Source organism: Helianthus annuus, chromosome 15 (assembly GCF_002127325.2).
Source record: "Helianthus annuus cultivar XRQ/B chromosome 15, HanXRQr2.0-SUNRISE, whole genome shotgun sequence".
Classification (NCBI taxonomy): domain Eukaryota; kingdom Viridiplantae; phylum Streptophyta; class Magnoliopsida; order Asterales; family Asteraceae; genus Helianthus; species Helianthus annuus.
This window is the reverse complement of record NC_035447.2, coordinates 129,094,086-129,117,395: the sequence shown is the minus strand read 5'-3', so window position 1 is coordinate 129,117,395 and position 23,310 is coordinate 129,094,086. Positions and strand designations below refer to the sequence as shown.

General features: G+C 40.0%; 1 protein-coding gene and 2 long non-coding RNA genes across 4 annotated transcripts; all 3 read left to right on the top strand.

The window, feature by feature from the left end:
* Positions 1–1,412: 1,412 nt before the first annotated feature.
* LOC110902397 lies at positions 1,413–3,944 on the top strand. Of its 2 annotated transcripts, none has more exons than XR_002571084.1 (3): positions 1,413–1,562; positions 2,252–2,321; positions 3,765–3,944. It is a non-coding gene; the product is annotated as an uncharacterized LOC110902397 (long non-coding RNA). The 2 variants fall into 2 exon arrangements; XR_002571082.1 differs by having other exon boundaries at positions 2,232–2,321.
* A 3,004-nt stretch (positions 3,945–6,948) lies between these two features.
* LOC110902408 lies at positions 6,949–9,495 on the top strand. Its single transcript, XR_002571092.1, has 3 exons — positions 6,949–7,098; positions 7,768–7,857; positions 9,303–9,495. It is a non-coding gene; the product is annotated as an uncharacterized LOC110902408 (long non-coding RNA).
* A 2,522-nt stretch (positions 9,496–12,017) lies between these two features.
* Positions 12,018–13,241, top strand: LOC110887274. Its single transcript, XM_022135010.1, has one exon. It carries the CDS (start codon positions 12,018–12,020, stop codon positions 13,239–13,241), a length of 1,224 nt encoding a protein of 407 aa, XP_021990702.1.
* Positions 13,242–23,310: the final 10,069 nt, after the last annotated feature.

The window sequence follows — 23,310 nt, the reverse complement described above, 5'->3', positions numbered from 1 at the left end:
CTTTCCCATTTTCTGTTAATTTTATTCTTCCTCCAATGGCTACTAGGGTCCATTCTCAAACCGATGAATCGTCGGACTCCTTCGTTCAGCAAAATCTTCTCAAAAACCCCGAGAAGGAGATCTGTGCTTTTCACAACGCAGACATTGCGCCGTTGAGAGCCTCCGGCGCGTTCCCCGATGGCACGATTTTTAGACCATTTGATTGATTAATTCGATCAGACGTTTCTTCTGCCAATTGGGTCTATTTTCCGGCATACCCTTTCTCGCTAGGTCTTCGGTATCCCTTTGCTGAATTCATGATGCAATTCTACCGAACCACTGGTATTTCCTTTGCCCAAACCATGCCCATGGTTTGGAGAGTATTGATTGTGCTCAACCAAATCAAAAATCTCCACTGTCCCGACCTCTGCATCGAGGATATGCCAATTGCTTACCGCCTTCGATCACACGGTTCCAGTCGGTTCTTGCTTTTTTCAACTTCTTGTAAACCCCTTATACTCAAAGCCACCAAAAATGAGGATGGATGGCAACGTAAATTCTTCTTCGTCAAACGAGACTCCATCTATGACGGTGCTAGTCTTCCGATGGAATGGTTAACCACCGGTAGGGTCAAGAATATCCCCAAAAACTTCTTGAGTTTTATCCCGTGCTAATATCTTCTTATCTGATATTTTTTTAGTGAACTTCAAGGAAGTAGCTCCTCCTACTGCGGAGTCTGAAAAAAGAATCAAAGAAATTTACCGGTTACCGGCAAGCGACAGGAGTGTTACCACGCACATCCCAAGTTCCAGTCAATATTCGTCATCTGAAATGTCTGGTAAGAGTTACTTGATAAATGACTGATTAGCGTAATATAATGAATAGTGATAAGGATGTAGAACTTTTCCCTGTATGCAGCACCAGCCAAGATCCCTGAGGTTTTCGACCTTGACGAGTTGGACAGTTATTCTGATCATGTCCAAGTCAAGAAGGAGTCCAGTTCCAAGGCCACGGCTTCGTCCAAACCCAGTAGTTCCAAGGCTATCACCATCCCCAAGCCTACGCCAGCCACAAGCCCCGGAGTTCAATTTCTCGTAAAATGAAAGAGACTGACCCACCTGCCGTCTCTGATACGTTCCCCTATAAGAACCATGGGTTCATTGAGGCAAGCGGATGTAACACCCCGAAAACGGGTTAGGTAATCAAACCACGTTAATACTAAAAAAAAAAGACAAGACGGGTAAAGTACCGTAGGTGGTAAAAATTAACCTGTAAAATAAAATAACTAGGAATAAATTCACTTGGTTATTAATATGTAAACAAGTAATAAAAACATGGAAATTGAGTCTTAAACAATCAAGGCTAAACTTGAGGGGCCAAAGTTGTAAAAGGGAAAGTAGTGTTTTATAAACACAAATTTAAAACACTACACACACATAAAGTGTGTGTAGCAGATCGATCTTCAGGGGCGAATAAAGGGTATAACCCTAGTTCAACCATTTCCTTCAAATTGAAAGGCTAATTGAAGCCCGAATTCGGAATTGAACATATAATAACGATCACCTAATCATGGGAATCATGAGGTATGTCGAAATTCATAGTTTGATGATATTTTGAAATTCGTGATAATCGTGCATGAATGAAAATTAGTGTGAATGTTGAATGTTATAGTGAAATTGTGATGTTTATGAGTCTAGGAACGAACCCTAGATGTAAACTTGTGATTTAGCACCATAAATTAGTGTTTCGGTTAACTAACTAGGTAGGTGCTAAGTGGGTTTTATGACAAAATGATGAACACTTAAATTAGAGTGTTGAATTGATGAATATTGTTGTTATGATACAAGTTTTGGTTGTAGTTCATGAACACTAGACATAGAGATTGATTTTGATGTTAAAACTTGATTAAAAGTGAGACAAGAACTTGACGAAAGAAGTATATGAATCTCGCCCGCAAAGTGTTTGTTAAAATGCCTAAATGAATGTCATATGTCGAAATCATGAATGAAACACATAATTGCCTAATTTGATTAAGTATGGATGATATGTGAAAATGCGGATTCTAATAATGAAGTAGATTTTAACTAATTTCACATATCATAAGATTGAGAGTAATTGACTTAAAAAAAGGAGAAAAGAGGTCAAATTAACCAATGATGAAGTCGAATAGTAGTTTCGACATAGAATTCGTAAGATGCAATAGTCGTATGTGATAATTACTAGTCTAACCGTCTTACGAATTATAATTATAGTTTGACGCTTGACAAACTAGGTGGAGGCTTGGGAAAGAAGCGGGTCAAACGGATCGAGTACGCGGATAAAGAGCAAAAATCGGATGCAAGGTAAGTTAAACTTACACCCCCTTTTAATTACATTACCCTTACTTGTGATGTATTGATTTTGAATTATGATTAAATATTTGAGATACTATGTTTCGGCACAATACAATGTAAGTCGGAATAAAGAAAAATGGTAAGAAACCATAAACTATGGTAAAAAGGGTAAAAAAAGGTAGACTAGTCGGGTGAAGACTAACTAATAAGAAATATTGAACATCACGTTATGGGGTGAACCGTAAGGGGTAAAAGTGGCTAATTAATAATCCGTACATGAGTTGACGGATAGATAAAAGATTTGAAAAGACAACCATTTTGGTGTAAGTCTTAACGGGTCAAATAATTCAAGTAATGTCTTTTAAGTAATAAGAACCCACGGTGTAAATTGGAATAGGTTTAAGGGGTGAGATGGTATTATAATACCATCATATATTGATAAATGGTCATTTTGACTGAATGGGTCAAATGGTGTGTTAATACAATTTGGCAATAATATAACTTACGACCGCTTGTTGAGTTTGGTGATCGCATGAAATAACAAATGGTTTGAAATGCTTTTAACTAGAAAATTTAAAAGTAAAAGGTATCTAAACAATTCAATGCTATGACCCGAGCCAGGTACGCATGTTTAGAATTATAGCTAAAAGCGATATTTTGGTCAAATAATGGCGAAAGTCCTTCGTCGTAAAATGAGGGACTAAAATTGGCCAAAAAGCCCTTGACGGATAAATTGGGCAAACGACCCATATGGGTTGTTTGGAAACTTGCATTATGATTAGGAAATATAAGTAGATACCTCGAATGTGGAATTATGAAGTGTGAAAGGAAAAGAACAAGTTTTATACTAAAATACTTAAAATTTTCCTAAATGAGTCAAAATGGTTTTATGTGCATATGTATTTCATAAGAAAGTATGAACCCGAGCTAAAGATCTTGAGTTAAATACATTGACGTATGTATTTTGGTTGTTTGAGAAACAAGTTGGTGGTATTGAATACAAACGGGTCAAAATGTTGAAATTGAATAATAAGCCAAATGCTTAAAAATTTAGAATTTTATTTGTTCAAACGTTGAATTTTCACTCCACATGATGGAGAATCAAATTACGGTCGCGTAGGAAAAAGAATCACGCGAAACGGATGAGTAGAATAAAAGTTATGGCGATTTAAATTTTGAATATCTGGTTTAAACTAGAGCTGGGCAAAATGCAGGTCCAGAAAACGGACCTGCTAGAAAGTAGTCTCCCCCGCGGCACGCGAGGGATGACATGGGAACGGGCGCGACACGCGGGTGCCCCCGCGGCACGCGACAAGAAAAACCGAGCCTCTCGCGTGGCGCGAGAGGCATAAATCTGGAATTTTTATTTTTTTTTGTTTATTTGATGTTGGAACCTGTTTATATTTGTTTCTAAGCTAACAAAACTAACATTTAAGTTGGTTTTGATATTAGGTGATTGTGGCAAGCATCCGGATGACGATCAAGCAATGAAATGAACCGAACACATGTCGAATGAAGCTTCCGCGTTGATTTTACTTTGTTTTTGTTTTAAGTGAAATATGTAACCACTTGAAACTATATTTTGAATACTTTAAACATGTTTGATAGTTAACAGAACAAAGTTTTTGTAAAGTCGCATTTTCGTACAAACTGTGTATTTAAAGTTATAACCGTGTTACAAAGAGACGGGTGTTACAAGTTGGTAATCAGAGCTCATGGTTAAAGAGTAAAGCGTGTTCGGTTCGAGGCTTGATCGCAAATCCGGTAAGTACATGTATGTTAATGGTTTAGGATGATTAAAGTGTTGTGAACAACACATAGGGTTATCGTGTAATACAAGTTACTTTGATGAGAATGGTTGGTATAGTTAACGAAATCACGTGCGTTGGCACGTATAGTAAAAAAAAGCCTTGTATTACTATACGGGCGTTTATTAATGTCGAAATTACTAACTTTTGTAAATGTTTAGTTGAAGGATACTCGCATCTGAAGATGGCGAGAGTGTGACAACGGACATGACAGAGGAACGGTCCGAAGTACGACAAGTAGAGTATGCTCATCAAGGACCTAAGTCGCGTAATTATCACGAACAAGGATAAAGGCATGGAAAGCCCGTTAGGGGAAGCTTTACCAGATGCACGTTTTACATTTAATCGCACAAATAATAATATGCAACAAACATGTAGAGAATGACGATTGCATATGTAGGATAAAACTTGGAAAACCTGAATAGGATATCTATTTAGGACGATGTTCCAAGAAAAATCAAATAGAAACATGTGTCATTCACGATTGTGAATAACAATACAATAATAGAAATAGTTTATGTGGAAACTTGGACGGGAGTAATTATCCAAGTGAATAATTCTCAATAAAATACTATTGGAAAAGTAGCGATTACATTAACGAATATGATTACATAATAGTTTGATAAAAAGAAAACATTTTATATGTTCTAGTGCAAAACGAGTAAAACTAATGATTGTTGTTTAGTAATTAAATAAAGTTTTACTGAATGAAATCAAAGATATAGAAATAAATAAAGGTGTTACTTACATAGGGCGTGGTGTGAAAATTATAAAAAGGTCATGTGTGTCATGGGTTGATCGCTTGCTCTGGCCAAGTAAGTACTGAACACATGATACCATGAACTTCTTATGATGGACACATTTACGTCCGATGTAGTAAGGACGGGGTGAATGGGATGAATTAAAAAGATACCCAAATGAATCAAATAAGCAAAATATTTGATGATAAACGTAAACGCAAGTCGGATGACGGAAGCGTATTACGTTAGAATAACGAGCCCGAGAGAAGAGACAAGGAACAAAGTAGATGAAAACACAGACCGACTAATATGAATGCTAAGGCATAAGGATAAAATTTTGACTGTCACAAGTGATGAAATTCACACGGACAAGTCAAACGAATTAAATAAAGAATAAAAGACTTGAATGAATAAAAGCGATGGATTTCGCTAAGACGACCAAACAAATTAAAACGAAGTCTTAATACATACCGGGACGGTTGCTTTAATAATGACTTTGGTAAAATACCCGATAGATGGGTAGGATTTTGAGTGTCTGCGTAAACCAAGAGACGGGAACGCGAATTTAAGGTCAAAAGACTCGGATTGAGAGTTATGACTAAAAGACGATAAAATTTTGCAACATAAATATGAAAATTTCGTTCAACTGTTTTAAAGTTGAACGGGTAGGATAAAGAATGAAGTTTGACACTCACAAGTAACGAAATTTTACATGAACATGTTAAACAAACTAAATAAGGAATATTGTTTGCTAATATAAGTAAGCGCGAACCGAATAAATAAAAGCGCGAAATACTAAGATAAAGAGAAACCCTGATAATGGGTTGTAAATAAATATAGGAATAAACCAGATAACAATAAGCGAAAAACAAACCGACGTGTAAATGACATAAGAAGTCATAGAGTCGGAAGATTAGCTTAAAAATGGAAGCGGATGTAGCCTTAGACTACGGTCAAAGTCCATAGAGTCCAATAATGAAAATGAACGACTTCAAAACTTAAAAAAAGGGGTGCGTTGACACCGAAAGTATAAGTTTAGAACGACATGAGTAAAAAATGATATACGGGATCATCATGACCCTCGGGATAGTAAGTGGTGATGAGGTCTGCGGGACCAAAAGGACCCCTGGGTCACAAATAGAAAGAAACAAACCGTTGGAATCTCACCTTAAAAAGGTGAAAATCTAAAGAGATAGCCGACGAGGCTAAGTAAAAGAAGCTACAGGTCACTTGGGTAAAGCGTGGAAAGGTTACAATTCTTTGCGTAAAAATAATAACGGTCAGGAATAAACTTAGAACGAAAATTCCTAGACATGAGAAAAAGACGTAAGATAAAGAGAAAACATAAACTAAAAATTTAGTTTTTAGTTAAAAGCAATGTTTTAACAAACATAAGAAGTATGGGGTGGTTTAAGAAATAGTAAACACACATAAAGCCGGAGATGGCAGTATAGTATGCCCGGGTGCCAGGGCACGAAATGGCGGTGACTAATCAGTCAAGCCGGTAAAACCATTGAAGTCAAAAGAAGATTATGAACTAAGTAAAGCGCTCGTCAATATAAGATTAGCGTGAAGTAAACGTGTTGATGGACTAACGCAACGGAGTGGTCAGGTGACAACTCGGTCAAGTAGGTGAAAAAGACACGAAATATAAAATGAAAATTTCGGTTCATAAGGACTTACACATAAAGGACGCTCATGTCAATATGAAAGATAACATTTGTCCGAAAGAATGAATATCATAGAAACGAAACTAAGTTCCTTTAGTCTAAATTAAAGAAAACTAAGTGAGAAAGGTTTCGGGGACGAAACCTCTTTAAGGGGGGTAGACTTGTAACACCCCGAAAACGGGTTTGGTAACCAAACCACGTTAATACTAAAAAAAGACAAGACGGGTAAAGTATCGTAGGTGGTAAAAATTAACCCGTAAAATAAAATAACTAGGAATAAATTCACTTGGTTATTAATATGTAAACAAGTAATAAAAACATGGAAATTGAGTCTTAAACAATCAAGGCTAAACTTGAGCGGCCAAAGTTGTAAAAGGGAAAGTAGTGTTTTATAAACACAAATTTAAAACACTACACACACATAAAGTGTGTGTAGCAGATCGATCTTCAGGGGCGAATAAAGGGTATAACCCTAGTTCAACCATTTCCTTCAAATTGAAAGGCTAATTGAAGCCCGAATTCAGAATTGAACATATAATAACGATCACCTAATCATGGGAATCATGAGGTATGTCGAAATTCATAGTTTGGTGATATTTTGAAATTCGTGATAATCGTGCATGAATGAAAATTAGTGTGAATGTTGAATGTTATAGTGAAATTGTGATGTTTATGAGTCTAGGAACGAACCCTAGATGTAAACTTGTGATTTAGCACCATAAATTAGTGTTTCGGTTAACTAACTAGGTAGGTGCTAAGTGGGTTTTATGACAAAATGATGAACACTTAAATTAGAGTGTTGAATTGATGAATATTGTTGTTATGATACAAGTTTTGGTTGTAGTTCATGAACACTAGACATAGAGATTGATTTTGATGTTAAAACTTGATTAAAAGTGAGAAAAGAACTTGACGAAAGAAGTATATGAATCTCGCCCGCAAGGTGTTTGTTAAAATGCCTAAATGAATGTTATATGTCGAAATCATGAATGAAACACATAATTGCCTAATTTGATTAAGTATGGATGATATGTGAAAATGCGGATTCTAATAATGAAGTAGATTTTAACTAATTTCACATATCATAAGATTGAGAGTAATTGACTTAAAAAAAGGAGAAAAGAGGTCAAATTAACCAATGATGAAGTCGAATAGTAGTTTCGACATAGAATTCGTAAGATGCAATAGTCGTATGTGATAATTACTAGTCTAACCGTCTTACGAATTATGATTATAGTTTGACGCTTGACAAGCTAGGTGGAGGCTTGGGAAAGAAGCGGGTCAAACGGATCGAGTACGCGGATAAAGAGCAAAAATCGGATGCAAGGTAAGTTAAACTTACACCCCCTTTTAATTACATTACCCTTACTTGTGATGTATTGATTTTGAATTATGATTAAATATTTGAGATACTATGTTTCGGCACAATACTATGTAAGTCGGAATAAAGAAAAATGGTAAGAAACCATAAACTATGGTAAAAAGGGTAAAAAAAAAGGTAGACTAGTCGGGTGAAGACTAACTAATAAGAAATATTGAACATCACATTATGGGGTGAACCGTAAGGGGTAAAAGTGGCTAATTAATAATCCGTACATGAGTTGACGGATAGATAAAAGATTTGAAAAGACAACCCTTTTGGTGTAAGTCTTAACGGGTCAAATAATTCAAGTAATGTCTTTTAAGTAATAAGAACCCACGGCGTAAATTGGAATAGGTTTAAGGGGTGAGATGGTATTATAATACCATCATATATTGATAAATGGTCATTTCGACTGAATGGGTCAAATGGTGTGTTAATACAATTTGGCAATAATATAACTTACGACCGCTTGTTGAGTTTGGTGATCGCAGGAAATAACAAATGGTTTGAAATGCTTTTAACTAGAAAATTTAAAAGCAAAAGGTATCTAAACAATTCAATGCTATGACCCGAGCCAGGTACGCATGTTTAGAATTATAGCTAAAAGCGATATTTTGGTCAAATAATGGCGAAAGTCCTTCGTCATAAAATGAGGGACTAAAATTGGCCAAAAAGCCCTTGACGGATAAATTGGGCAAACGACCCATGTGGGTTGTTTGGAAACTTGCAATATGATTAGGAAATATAGGTAGATACCTCGAATGTGGAATTATGAAGTGTGAAAGGAAAAGAACAAGTTTTATACTAAAATACTTAAAATTTTCCTAAATGGGTCAAAATGGTTTTATGTGCATATGTATTTCATAAGAAAGTATGAACCCGAGCTAAAGATCTTGAGTTAAATACATTGACGTATGTATTTTGGTTGTTTGAGAAACAAGTTGGTGGTATTGAATACAAACGGGTCAAAATGTTGAAATTGAATAATAAGCCAAATGCTTAAAAATTTAGAATTTTATTAGTTCAAACGTTGAATTTTCACTCCACATGATGGAGAATCAAATTACGGTCGCGTAGGAAAAAGAATCACGCGAAACGGATGAGTAGAATAAAAGTTATGGCGATTTAAATTTTGAATATTTGGTTTAAACTAGAGCTGGGCAAAATGCAGGTCCAGAAAACGGACCTGCTGGAAAGTAGTCTCCCACGCGGCACGCGAGGGATGACATGGGAACGGGCGCGGCACGGGGGTGCCCCCGCGGCACGCGACAAGAAAACCCGAGCCTCTCGCGTGGCGCGAGAGGCATAAATCTGGAATTTTTATTTTGTTTTGTTTATTTGATGTTGGAACCTGTTTATATTTGTTTCTAAGCTAACAAAACTAACATTTAAGTTGGTTTTGATATTAGGTGATTGTGGCAAGCATCCGAACGACGACCAAGCAATGAAATGAACCGAACACATGTCGAATGAAGCTTCCGCGTTGATTTTACTTTGTTTTTGTTTTAAGTGAACCATGTAACCACTTGAAACTATATTTTGAATACTTTAAACATGTTTGATAGTTAATTGAAAAAAGTTTTTGTAAAGTCGCATTTTTCGTACAAACTGTGTATTTAAAGTTATAATCGTGTTATAAAGAGACGGGTGTTACAGCGGATTCATGACTTCTTTTCTCAATCAGGTTAGTATCTTTGAGCTATATCCTGCAACACATGCCGGTTACAAATGTTCATTAAGACTAATAGCTGTTTTCCTATTTTGCAGGGTCTCGAACGTCTGGTTCATTTATATTAGGAATCCTGTGGGCTCAACAAGATGCTCGAGTCCAAGCTGAAGAAAGTCGAGGTCACCATTTCCGACCAGGGCGTGATTGCCGTTGCCAAATCCCGGCATTACGAGGACAAGTTCAAGGCTTTGACCCAGGAACACCCAGGCCGCCCTCAACAAAGCCGTTCTGGAGGCCCAAGCCGATCTTGACACTGCCCATGCTCAACATGAATGGAATATGATCAGCTATCGGGAAAGCCTTAAAAGTTCTATCGTTACTTCCCTTCTCCAAGCCAGGCTAAAGATGGCCCACGAAGCCAAGGCATTGGGCTTCGAATGCCCTTCTTGGGACATCAATGCCTGGGAAATAAAGCTAAGAAGTCTTGGCAGCAACCCTGTTAAACCTGCAGCTGAAGGATCTTCAAAGTCGGTTGAAAAACCAACTGATGCTGAGAAGGACGCTCAAACTAATCCTGAAACGGATGCTGTCGAAAATGCCATGAACGAAGAAGGCGCTGCCTCCTAATACTTATCCCTTTCTTTTTCTTACTAAAAATTGATTGAAGCCATTGAAGAAGCTCAAGCTCTCTGTTCCTCCTCAAAAAGCCCCAATCACCAGCTTCCTGTATGTATACACACCATCTCCTTTTCAATTATACTCTTTTCAGGTTTAGCAATTATCTTGCACCTTTGCCTTTTCATTTTCCAGATCTCCTTTTTCAACACCAACATTTTGCAATTCTTTGTTCTTGCATTTTGACTCTTGCATTTTTCTTCAAATTTCTCACTTTTGCATGATTCTGTTCAAGGGTTCTTCACATCTTTCAGAATCCCAACGTGGTTCCCTTCAATATCACAAATTTCGTTTCAGTTTAATCATAAATAAGCTCACCTTTTAAATAAGCTCATAAATAAGCTCACCTTTTTCAATCAATTTCTTATCGCTCGTTACCTAACCAGGTTCTGTTTCTTCGTCTATTTCACCTTTTTCAGTCAAACTCTTGCAGAAAAATCAACATTAACTCCTCAAATTGGTGCTATTGATAGCGTAAGTCAAATCTTTATTGAATTTCCTCAATCGGGTTTCGTTTATTTTGTTAAAACTATTCGAAATTGCAGAATTTTTAGTTGCCCGCCAGGTGTTTGTTAAAATGCCTGAATGAGTTTTCACTTCTTATCCCTAACTGGTTTGCTGAATTGTATAATCTGATGGCTTTTTCTTCTTGTTTAAGTTGTGACCCATGGACACTTTCTCAAAATCTAAAGCACCCATCTTTGTTTTTCTTCTTCGCACGCAAGGTGTTCGACGAAATGCCTAGGTGATTTCTTCGGGGGTTTTTTAGCGTAGCGGTTCAATTACCTTTTGACCCATCAGCTGCGATTCCTTTTGGGTTGGGTTTTCTTTATTGGTGGTGGCATACCCGACATTATCTAAGTGTCAACTCCGCTTGCTAGCTTTGGTATGGTTGGTTCTAATGGTAGCGGTTTCTGGCCTTGTCCTTTCCGACGGTTTCATTGTTGCCCCGATGGCTTGGTGGGGGCTAAGGGATTCCCAAGGTTAATGGCACATATCAAGAGTCACCATTTGGGCTCAAACGAGAGGAAAGATTCTTTGAGATGTGCAATTGCTGACGATCTTAATCTTTTTACCTCTGTTTGTGAAGCTTTGAAGGTGTCCGGACAATGGTTATGTGGTGAGTGTATGTGCCCTCATGCTTTCAGTCGGGCGTGCCACCATGAGGATAAGGTTATTCAGTTTGTGCCAGGTGAGAGAGATGAACAGGGTTTTATTGTTGGCATCACTAGACCCGGTGTTGAAAACGTTGATACCTCGTCGGAAGAGTTGGGTGTAGATATTGCTTTGCTTGACCGTGTTTTCTCTCTCCCCATCAAGACTGGTTAAGAGTATCCCACTTAGTTGTCGTTTGGCATTTTCCCAAGTCTTAACTGCAGCTTTGGACAAGGTGGTTGCTATGCCTGATTCTGTTGAGGCATGGGTTCGACTATTGATATTACCACGTTGCACCTTGCGGGTGTTCAAGCCGGTTGGTCATCAGGACAAGAGATCGGGCAATAGGAAGACGGGCCAATGCCTTAGCATCCAGCGTTCTTTGGCTCAGTGGGGTGATCGTGAGGGTTTTGCCACTCTTGTCCAGTCGTTGTTTGATCAACCCGCGAGGGGGGTTGCAGATGGAATCAAAAAAGGGCACTGAGAATGATAATGAGTGTGGGGGGACAAATGTGAAACAATGTTCACGTGAAGTTGCTGATGGTCATTTCACTGTAGCGGTTAAGGTTTTATGCTCCTCGGGGGCCCCTCTCAATAAGAATACCCTTGTATGCCCCCTCCTTCCATGCCTGCCTCCTTGCCTTCTGAGTCTCCTCTTGTGGTGGAGTCCGATTGTGTGCTCGGGTGTATTAAATCTTTCCCCAAAGGTACGTCATGCGGGAGAGACGGCTTAAGGCCCCAACATCTTTTAGATGCTTTTTGTGGGGAGGGGTCTGTGATTGCTGATAGCCTGCTTAGGGCTACTTCAGCTATGGTTAATTTATGCTTGGGGGGGAGGTGCCCTAGGAGTCTGGCGGAGTTTGTTGCTTCTGCTCCTCTTACACCTCTTCTCAAACCAGATAATGGGATTAGGCCTATCGCTGTTGGGTGGATTTGGAGGAGGGTGATCTCCAAGGTGGCCATGAAAGGTGTTGGGAAGGAGATGGCCAAATACCTTGGCGATTTCCAGTTTGGGGTAGGGATTCCATGTAGGGCAGAGGACATTCTTCATAGTGCGAACAGGTTCCTTAATGAGTACCACCAAGATGGGTCTCTTGCTTTGCTTACTGTTGATTTTTCGAACGCTTTTAATTTAGTTGATAGGACAGCCCTACTGTACGAGGTAAGGAAAAGGTGTCCTTCTATTTCTACGTGGGTCGATTTTTTATATGGTCAACCAGCTAGATTATATGTGGGTGATGAGTATATTTGGTCTACTACTGGCGTTCAGCAGGGGGACCCCTTAGGGCCCCTCCTTTTTGCCCTTGTTCTACACCCCCTTGTTCACCGAATAAGGGATCGCTGCAAACTTCTATTTCACGCCTGGTACCTAGATGACGGAACGATTATTGGAGATGCCACCCAAGTGGCTAATGCTTTAGATATCATCAGAGCTGAGGGTCCTCCCTTAGGGCTTCAACTTAATATAAAGAAAACTGAAGTTTTCTGGCCAACCTGCAATGGTGTAAAGGTTCAGGAGGGCTTATTCCCTCTGGGGATTGGGAGGCTGGTGCTGGGTGTGAAACTCCTGGGGGGTGCCGTTAGTCGTGATGCAGAGTTTATTAGTAGTATGGCTCTTAAAAGAGCGAACTGCGCAGTCGAGCTGATGAGGTACCTTAAACGCCTACGGGACCCTCAGAGCGAGCTCCTCTTGCTTCGTTCTTGTATGGGTGTTGCTAAATTACTCTTTGGTCTTCAAACGTGTCAACCTTCTTTGGTCGGGGGAGCTGTCTCTGTTTTTGATGAAGGCCTCCGGGGAGCACTAGAGGATATTGTTCTTTGTGGGGGTGCCTTTTTTGGAGATCTCTAGTGGAGGTTGGCTTCTCTCCCGACCCGGTTCGGAGGCTTAGGGATTTGTACGGCCGAGGATGCCTCTTCATATGCTTTCGTGGCTTCAAGGGCCCAATCTTGGGGTTTACAAGACCACATACTCCGAGAATGTGGTGGGGATGTTTTAGACTCCGATTACATGAGTGCGTTGGACCTTTTGCATAGTTCTCTTCGCGACCTTGATATTGGCGGTTTCTACATTAAAGACACCGCCCCTCCTAAATCCCAGAAAATTCTGGCGAATGCCTTATATGGTGAAATTGTCAAGAGGTTTGAAGAGAAGTGTGTATTATCCCCTCGGCAAAGAGCTGTGTTTGAATGTCTACGTACCCCACATGCTCAGGACTTTCTGTCTGTCGCACCTATTGAAGGCTTGGGGCAACACATGTCGGCTGTGGAATACCGTGCTATCCTTAGATACCGACTGATGATTCCTTTGTTCCCAGTTGACGAGCCATGTCCGGTATGCCGCAAAGCGTGTTTGGATTCTTTCGGCGAGCACGCGATCCACTGTAAAGAGCTACCAGGGTTTAAATATCGGCATGATTGGGTGAGAGATGTGTTATGTGATGTTCTTAAGCGGGCTGGGATCTCTGCCAAAAAGGAGGCTCCGGTAAATTTCCTGACTGACCCCTTAGAGGGGAGGTCCACTTTACGCCCGGCGGACATCCTTGTGTTTGGATGGGAAGGGGGAAACACGCTTGTGTAGATCTAACTGGAGTCTCTCCCCTTGTCGGGCTCAAGGACAAGGGCTTTGTCGTAGGGCAAGCAGTGCTCAAGGCAGAGGCGAGCAAAGTGGCAAAACATGAGAAGCCTGCTTGGAGAATCAACATGTGTTTGTTCCGTTTGCGTTTGATACCTTTGGTGGCCTCGCTCCTGACGCTGTGCGACTTTTGAATCGGGTTCAAAAAGTCGTTAATAGTAATTCTTCATCGCTAAAGGTTTCAAACTTTGTATTTAGTAGAATTGGTTTTTCTATTCAAAAGGGGGTGGCGGCGCAACTTGTTGCCCGACTACCTGCCATTGCTTTGTAAAAAAAAAAAAAATCTTTGTTTGGTTAGCGATTTGCTAATTAGGTTGCTTATAAAGTTTGCCTTTCTAAAAAAAAATTGTTATGGTTTGTTGAACAATTTTCATTTGAATTTAAACAATTAGATAACCAAAGGTGGATGTGTCCTAGGTTTTGGGACGAAACCTTTGGTTATCAACTAGTATTGCTTATTTTAGTCAATATTACCTCCTTTTAGCTTATTCATTATTGCCTTTTAACTTCTGTCATCCATTACTTAGTTTAAGTTTTAGCTTTGAAATTGGTGCAATTATACTCCAGAATATCCTGATCAGAATACTTAGTCGATATCTTATGAAGACTTTCGTCAAATAGGACTTTACAAAATTCAAATAATTTAGACAAAGTCTTCAAAGAATAGTTTATTTTTCAAACAATTTAAATCAAGTTTTTAAAGGAAAAAGATAGTTTACTTAGAATTTATAAACCTTGTTTTGATAACAAATTCAACTCTGATTTTTAAATCCAAGTATTGTATCCCAAATATTCTAATCAAATATCCTGAATCATATTCCGAGAATATATTTTGAGAATATATCCTAAAGATATATCCTAACCCAGATATATATAAGTCTGACAAATTTAAATAACTTATGTAAGATTCACAAAGGAAAGATCATACCAGGAATAAAGTGTAACCCTAGTACCAAACTTCAAACCTTCTTGTAACTCCTTCCACTAAGATGTCCCCAGTCTTAGTGCACTAGGTTCAAATTTGATTCTTTGTGCCTTACATAATTGCCTTAGGAGAAATGTCCACTGTGCACGAAACCTTCGAACACTTAGAAAATTTTTGAGTTCAAGTTTTGACTGTCTGGACAGTTCTTGTGTTACCGGGGTAAAACCCGAAAACATTCTGGAGATAAATCCTTAGTATCTTGGGGAAAATCTCATAGGTATCCTGGGGAAAATCCCAAATTTTCATGCGCTACAGGCGGGAGTGTATAAACTCCAAGACTTAGAAAGGTGAGAACCTTTAAACCTTAGAGAGTATGAAGATACCCTTTCGCGAGAGAGGGTGATCAATCTTTATATACCTTAAGGATCCAGGATATAGCCAACAATGACGAAATTGTCAGCCACTTTTACATGAACTGGTCCCGCCACCTTGAACTATCCCTGGATAACTTGCGCTCCAGGCATGGTGTTAAACCCAATTCGAGAGAAAGGTGAATACCTTTAAACCTGTGAAGGGATCAGGATCCCTTAAACGTGAGAGAGGGGGCCAATCCTCTGATCTTTCGAAGTATCCTGAATGGTATCCTGGAGCTATATCCCGAAGCGTATACTGCAAAACAGTTGTAAACTAAGGTGGGTGTTAGCCTGGCTAACACCCCTCCGATGCTTAAGTCAGTAATGGGTTCAAAATAGTAAATAATATTAAACATATTAAAAGAGATAGAATTCATACCATCCTGAGTTAGAAATCAAATTCCTAACTCACTTGAAATAGAGCTTCAAATGTATAGCATTCCAGGATCTTGGTAGCATAGCCCCCTCTATATTTCTGAGTCGGTATGCTCCTTTCCCTGATTCCGATTCAATCTCATAGGGTCCTTCCCATTTCGGAGCCAACTTTCCATCAGCAGGATTAGTAGTATTCTGAAAGGCTTTTCTCAATACCCAATCTCCAACCTGGAACCTTCTAGTCCTTATATTTTTGTTATATGCTTTGGATATCCTTTGTTGATATGCTGCCATCCTTAGCCTTGCTGCATCTCTTGTCTCATCAATAGTATCCAATTCCTGGCATAGGACTTTAGGATTCTGCTCAGGACCCCGAAGGTTGGATCTTGCTGTAGGTATTACCATTTCTGTCGGGATCACCGCTTCTGCTCCAAATACCAAGGAAAATGGGGTTTGGCCAGTTGCACTTTTCACCGTTGTTCTATCAGCCCATAAAACAAAGGGTAGTTCTTCTGCCCATCTTCCTTTTTAGCTCCCAGTCTCTTTTTCAGGTTGTTGACAATTATCTTGTTTGAGGATTCTGCTTGTCCATTTGCTTGAGGAAGTACTGGTGTGGACGTGATCATTTTGATTCCCCAACTCTTGCAGAAGTCAGTAGTCCTTTTACTTATGAATTGAGATCCATTGTCACAAATTATTTCAGCTGGTACACCAAACCTAGTCAGGATATTCCTTTTTATGAAGGATACCACTTCTTGATCTCTAACTTGAATAAATGCTTCAGCTTCAACCCACTTAGAGAAATAATCAGTCATTGCCAACATGAAGACCTTTCCTCCTGGAGCCTTTGGCAATTTTCCTACTATACCTATTCCCCATTTCATAAACGGCCAAGGGGAAACGATGGGATATAGTGGTTCAGCAGGCTGATGTAATATATTACTATGTCTTTGACATGCGTCACACCTTCGAGCATATTCTGCAGCATCTTTCCTCATGGTAGGCCAATAATATCCTGTTCTTAATACTTTTGAGAATAACGACCTGCCCCCAGTGTGGTTACCACAATCCCCTTCGTGTATATCCTGAAGCACTTCTTTGGTTTCGGGATCTTCCAAGCACCTCAGGTATGGACCTGCAAGAGATTTCTTATATAAAACATTATTTATAATAGTGAATCATGATACCTTCATCCTAAAGGCCTTAGGATTCTCATCTTTTGGGATGTGTCCTTCTTTGAAGTATCTTATGATTGGAGCCGTCCAGGATTTGGGATCCCCTTCAGGATACTCAGCATCAGGATCCCGAACACTCACTACTTCCTTATCCTGAGGATCCATCGCAGGATATAGGATATGTAATATTGGTATTTGGGTCCCTTCTGGTATCCTGATTGATGATCCTAGGTTTGCCAGTGCATCAGCCTCAGCGTTATCCTCTCTTGGTACCTGTTCAAGTGTGAAAACATCGAAATATCCTGCTAATTTTTTGACAATTTCAAGGTATTCAGCCAATTTTTCACCTTTTACTGCATAAGATCCATTCAAATGATTAGTGATTAACAAGGAATCGACAAATACTTGTAAACTCTTGATATTCATGCTCTTAGCCAATTCTAATCCTGCAATTAGAGCTTCATATTCTGCTTCGTTATTAGTGGCAGGAAACTCACATCTAATAGCCTGGGGTAATATATCCCCCTGTGGCGATTTTAGTAGTATACCTAAACCTACACCTCTTACATTAGATGTACCATCAGTATTTAACGTCCAGGATTCTAAGTTTTCTCCTAGCTGTTGTACTTCTAGGTCTTCTTCATTTTGAATATCACTACTGAAATCAGCCACAAAGTCAGCTAAAGCCTGAGACTTTATGTCATTTCTAGGTTCATATACTAGATCATAGGCAGTTAACTTCACCGACCACTTATCCATCCTACCTGACATCTCGGGTTTCCTAAGTACATTTTTAACAGGATAGTTGGTTTTAACATGAATCCTATGTGTTTCAAAATAGCGTCTAAGTTTTGTCGAAGCCATAACTAGAGCTAATATCAGCTTTTCTAAGTGAGAATACCTAGTTTCAGCATCTAATAAACTTTTACTAACATAATAAACAGGATATTGCAGACCTTCATGGTCCTTTACAAGGAAAGCACTTACTGCATTCCCTGATACTGCGAGATATAGGGATAGTGGTTCGCCATCCTCAGGTTTCATTAACAGAGGTGCGGTTGAAAGATACTGCTTCAAATCCTGCAAGGCTGTTTCATAATTTCTTATTCTTCTTCAGAATATCATAAAATTCCTTACATTTTTCCGAGGATCTTGAGATAAATCTATTCAATGCGGCTACTCGCCCTGTTAATCGTTGAACATCCTTCATATTTGAAGGTGACTTGATATCTAAGATGGCTTTAATCTGCTCCGGGCTTGCTTCTATCCCCCTTTTAGTCACCATGTATCCTAGAAACTTTTCTGCCCCCACTCCAAAATGGCATTTAACAGGATTCAATTTCATGTTGTACTGGTCCAGGATATCAAACGCTCCCTTAATATCCTGGAGGTGATCCTCAGCCTTCTTGGATTTTACTACCATATCATCGATGTATACTTCCATTGTGTCCCCCAGTTTGTCTTTAAACATCATGTTCACCAGCCTTTGGTATGTTGCACCTGCATTTTTTAAACCAAAAGGCATAACAGTATAACAATGAATACCTGTGGGTGTCATGAAAGCAGTATCCTCCTGGTCTGAAAGTTCCATTTGGATCTGCTGGAATCCTAAGGATGCATCCATGAAGGTTAACATCTCATGACCGGCAGTGGCATCTACCATCGAGTCAAGATGAGGTAGAGGAAACGGGTCTTTGGGACAAGCTTTATTCAAGTCTGTGTAATCCGCACACAGTCTCCATTTCCTGTTTTTCTTTTGCACCACAACCACATTAGCCAGCCATTTGGGAAACTTCACTTCCCTAATCATCTTTCTTTTTAAAAGCCTTTCAACTTCCTCTTGGATGATCACATTTCGTTCCGGAGCAAATTTCCTTCTCTTTTGTTGGACCGGCTTAAATGATCTGTCAATACCAAGCTTATGTGTTATAATATCCTTGGAAATACCTGTCATATCCTCATGTTTCCATGCGAATGTCGACATCCTGCATTTCAAAAAGTTAGTCAAATGATTTTCAATATCCTGGGGGATATTGGTTCCTACGAGCATCGAGATATCCGGGATATCCTGATCCAGGATAATTTTCTTTACATCCTGCTCAAAAGCCTCCAGAATATCCTGGGCCCACATCTTTAATTGCTATGCTGCATTAGGCTTGGTAGAGGATGTCATGGATGATGAGTAACACTCTTGGCTTCCTGCTGGTCACTATCCACTTTGACAACTCCCCAAGGTGTAGGGATCTTGATGCACTGATGATAAGTTGATGGCACGGCTTTCATATCATGAATCCATGGCCTACCCAATATAATGTTATAGCAGGATAATGAGTCCATCACGCAAAAGCGTTGTATTGAATTGACCCCTTCAACGTATACAGGTAATTTTATCTCCCCTACGGTACTCCTGGCTTCTCCACTGAAACCGACAAGCACAGTGGATTTCGAAGTAATATCCATCGGGGATACATTCATTCTTTTCAATGTCTCTAGCTGAATTATGTTGACGGAACTGCCATTATCGACCAGTATCCTGTGCACAAAATGGTTAGCGACATACAATATAATTACTAGAGCATCATGGTGAGGATGCTGAACAGTATCCCTGTCATCACTATCAAAAGTGATCACTTTGTCAGTTGTGAGGGTCGTCATCCTGGTCGGCTTTTCTCCTCTTTCTGCCTTAGCTTCCTTTGCATGTCTCTTGGCTGCGGAATATGACGTCCCGCAAATATCGGATCCTCCTAAAATAAAGTTAATTATTTTGGCATCTGCCGAAGGTGATGCTGCCCGTTCAGGATCCTTCTCAAGATCCTGTCCTTTATTCTTCTTTCTTCCCAGTAGATCCTTCAGATACCCCTTGCTCAGGAGGTAGCTTATTTCTTTCCTTAGAGCGATGCAATCCTCAGTAACATGTCCAAAATCTTCGTGGAAGGCACACCATTTGGACTTATCCTTCCAATCAGCTTTTTGTTGATTCTTCCGAGGCCATCTAGCTTTGTCTCCTAAACCCTGCATAGCATACATTAGTTCCGGTATATTAACAGAAAAACAATATTCAGACAACTCAGGATACTCCTCAGGATCCTTGTCTTCAACAGCATTGACTGTTTTGCTATCATTTCTGCCATATGGCTTTGAGCGATATGGTTTATATGAGGATTCTGATTTCCTGTTGGTTAACTCATAGGTTGTGGACGAATTCATTCTCTCTTGCATCTTTTTATCATCCTCCAGCCGAATGTATCTTAATGCCCTGTTACAAGCTTCGTCCAGATTCCTGCAGGGATTCATCACAAGATCCTGATAAAATTGAGAATCTTTTTGCAACCCAATCTTGAAAGCCTGCACAGCTGTTGCAACATCAAGGTGCGGGATATCTAAGGATTCACGGCTAAACTTATTCACATAATCTCTCAAGGATTCCTGGGGTCCTTGAGTTATCCTATAAAGATCACTGGTTAGTTTCTCAAAACTTCTGCTGCAAGAAAATTGACTATTAAATAAATTGACCAAGTGAGCAAATGAAGTAATTGAGTGAGGAGGAACGTTTAATAGCCATTTTGAGGCTGATCCTATTAAGGTAGAACCAAAACCGTTGCACAGGCATGCTTCCTTGAAATCCGGAGGGATAGGGTTGATTTCCATCCTTTCCCTATACTGGGCAATATGCTCCTCAGGATCCATGCTTCCATCGTAGAGCTTCATGTTGGGGGTCTGAAATCTTTTTGGGATTTCAGCATCACAGATAGGATGTGCAAACCGGGATATCCTGTGACTGTCATGGGATACTTCTGGAATCGGCTGGACCACCCCAGGCACACTGGATATCATGTCCTTTAGCTTCTGAAGCTCCCTAGATAATCCTGATGTCACACCTGCATCCTGCAAAGATCCAACACCGTTAGTGGCAAGAGTATTATTATTATTAGATACATTACCGGCTTGGGGATTCTGGCCATATCCTGAAGCATATCCTGAGCTTCTCACAGTTGATACTCTTACTGGGGAAGATATCTCAGGAGTATGATTCTGAGGATGGCTAGGCACAATATTTCCCCGGTTATCCTCAGTGTAAACTACAGAACTGAAGTTCAAAGCCCTGGGCTGCAAGGGAGTGACAGTATCTTCAGCAGGCCTGCTCGAGCTGGATTTCAAGTGTTGTATCTCTCTCATCAGCATCTGATTAGTTTCCTGCTACTGCCTCATCTGTTCCTGTACACTACTAAACAAATTTAGAATTTGCTCATTAGAAGCTAAAACAGGACCAGATCCCTGGATATTGCGAGCGGGGATAACATCCCGAGCCACATGAATTTCAGTTCCTTGGGAAGAAGCTTGAGATCTCGGAGGAGGTGGTGGAAGCACCGAACCAATTGTTGCAGAGATTGTCGCAGACATGGTGGAAGAGCTCATGTATGATCTTGAGGCCATTGAAAACAGTGTAGCAAAAAGTTTTGAAAATAGAAAACCAAGTAGCGATTTTGCAAAAGTTTTTAGTAGAAATAGCACCACTAGCCCCACGGTGGGCGCCAAATTGTTTTGGTCAAAAATTACCGAGGCAATTAAGTGATCAAATTAGTTAAGTGAGGTAGTGTGCTAGAAATGTGTTTTGAAAATATTCAAGTTAAGTTGTTTGTAAAAACAGGTTCAGGATACGGCTCAGGATATAGAGTTGTATCTATGATCAAACAATGAGCTAAAAAGTAAAAGGATGACACAGGATGTACGAGGAAAGCCCTTGATCAATCTAGATCGCCGGCACAAAACCTCGGGAGCTGACAATCGCAGCTGCCTTGTTCTTCTATTACTTCAAATATCAGGATACAGTGCAGGATATGATGCGGATCAACTAGGTGTTACAATGTAATCTGAGTACAAGTGTTTGTGTGTAGTAATTGCTAGTAGCTAGAGAGCAAAGTGTGCGAATGAGAGTGAGTGCCTTAATCTGATCCGACCATACTATTTATAGTTAAACGAAAACAACTAATTATCCTAATAAACCGGGATGCTTCGAATATTCCCCAAGTTAACGTTGCAGTCCTGGTCTTTCGGGTGCAACGTCTTTAATCTAACCGATTTGCCCGAGTCTTGGGGGTAAGAAGTCTTCTTGAACGTTGGAGACTTGCACCTCCTAATCTGCACGTGATTAATTCAGTTAATACCAGGATATCGTACCAGGATGTTACCAATATCCTGATCCGGTATCCTGATCACAAATAAACAATCAAAGTCAGAATATTAGTCAGGATATATGCTCAGAAAATAGCCCATAACAGGCGGCATGTATGCAACTGGTACTCGTACCACCCCAAACATAACCCCAACAAGCCATGGCGCTGGACCATCGGCACCGCTGATGTCATTATTGCAAGAGGGGGAATCTCCCGCCTAGTGGTTCATCAAGAGTCAAGCAACTCTGAATGCATTCTATGCACAAATGTGTGTGCAACAAGCTCCTACTCAAACTCATAATCAACAGACTCTAGTGGTGACACCGGCGCCCAGGCAACTAGACTACAACTCTCTTCATCAAGAGCGTGCACCATCGTATGCGCCATCGGAACGTACAGATACACATCAGCATCGCACGTCACCCCATCACTATAATGACAAAGTTTCCACACCACTCGCAGACACGAGGAGATATTATGATAGCCAGTATACCCATACACACCGACGAACAATGGTGAGTAGCTGGTTAGGCCTGCATGACATGAACGAAGAATGGGGTACGCATGCTGGTGAATCAGATCCAACGTACCATGTTTGCAACAACTCTTCAGTATTCAGCCGCCTTACCAAAAATCATGAAGCATATAAGCCACGGGCACGCGCGACGTATAATCTATCGGTTGAACATGATTATAGCCTAGTTCACAGTCCAGCAGAAGCAGAACAATCAAAGTTTGTTCGGGAAATTACTCTGGCACCGGAAAAAGGCAAAGCAACCTTCAACTATTAACAAGTTTAACAGGTTGTCCAGCCCGGATGATCATATTCTGATTTTTAAAAGTGTTGGTGTTGTGGGAGGATGGACTATGTCGATGTGGAGTCATCTCTTTGTTCAAACCCTATCAGGTTCCGCTCGCACCTAATTTAACAGCCTCCCTGCAGGCAAGCTGAAGTCATGGCCCGACTTAGAGCAGAAGTTCCTTGCTCATTTCAGTCAACAACGACGTCACAAGCGCGATACATCCAAGGTGATGAATATCTGTAGAAGAGAGAATGAAGGCCTTGAAGAATTCATCACCCGTTTCATCAAGGAATGTTTAGAAATCGGGAATGTCAGCGAAGACCTGATGCGCACACACTTTACACACGTGGTACGTTGTGACAGCTTAATCTGGATCATAACAGGGAAAGATGGAATGCCCGAGGAATGGGATAAGGTGATG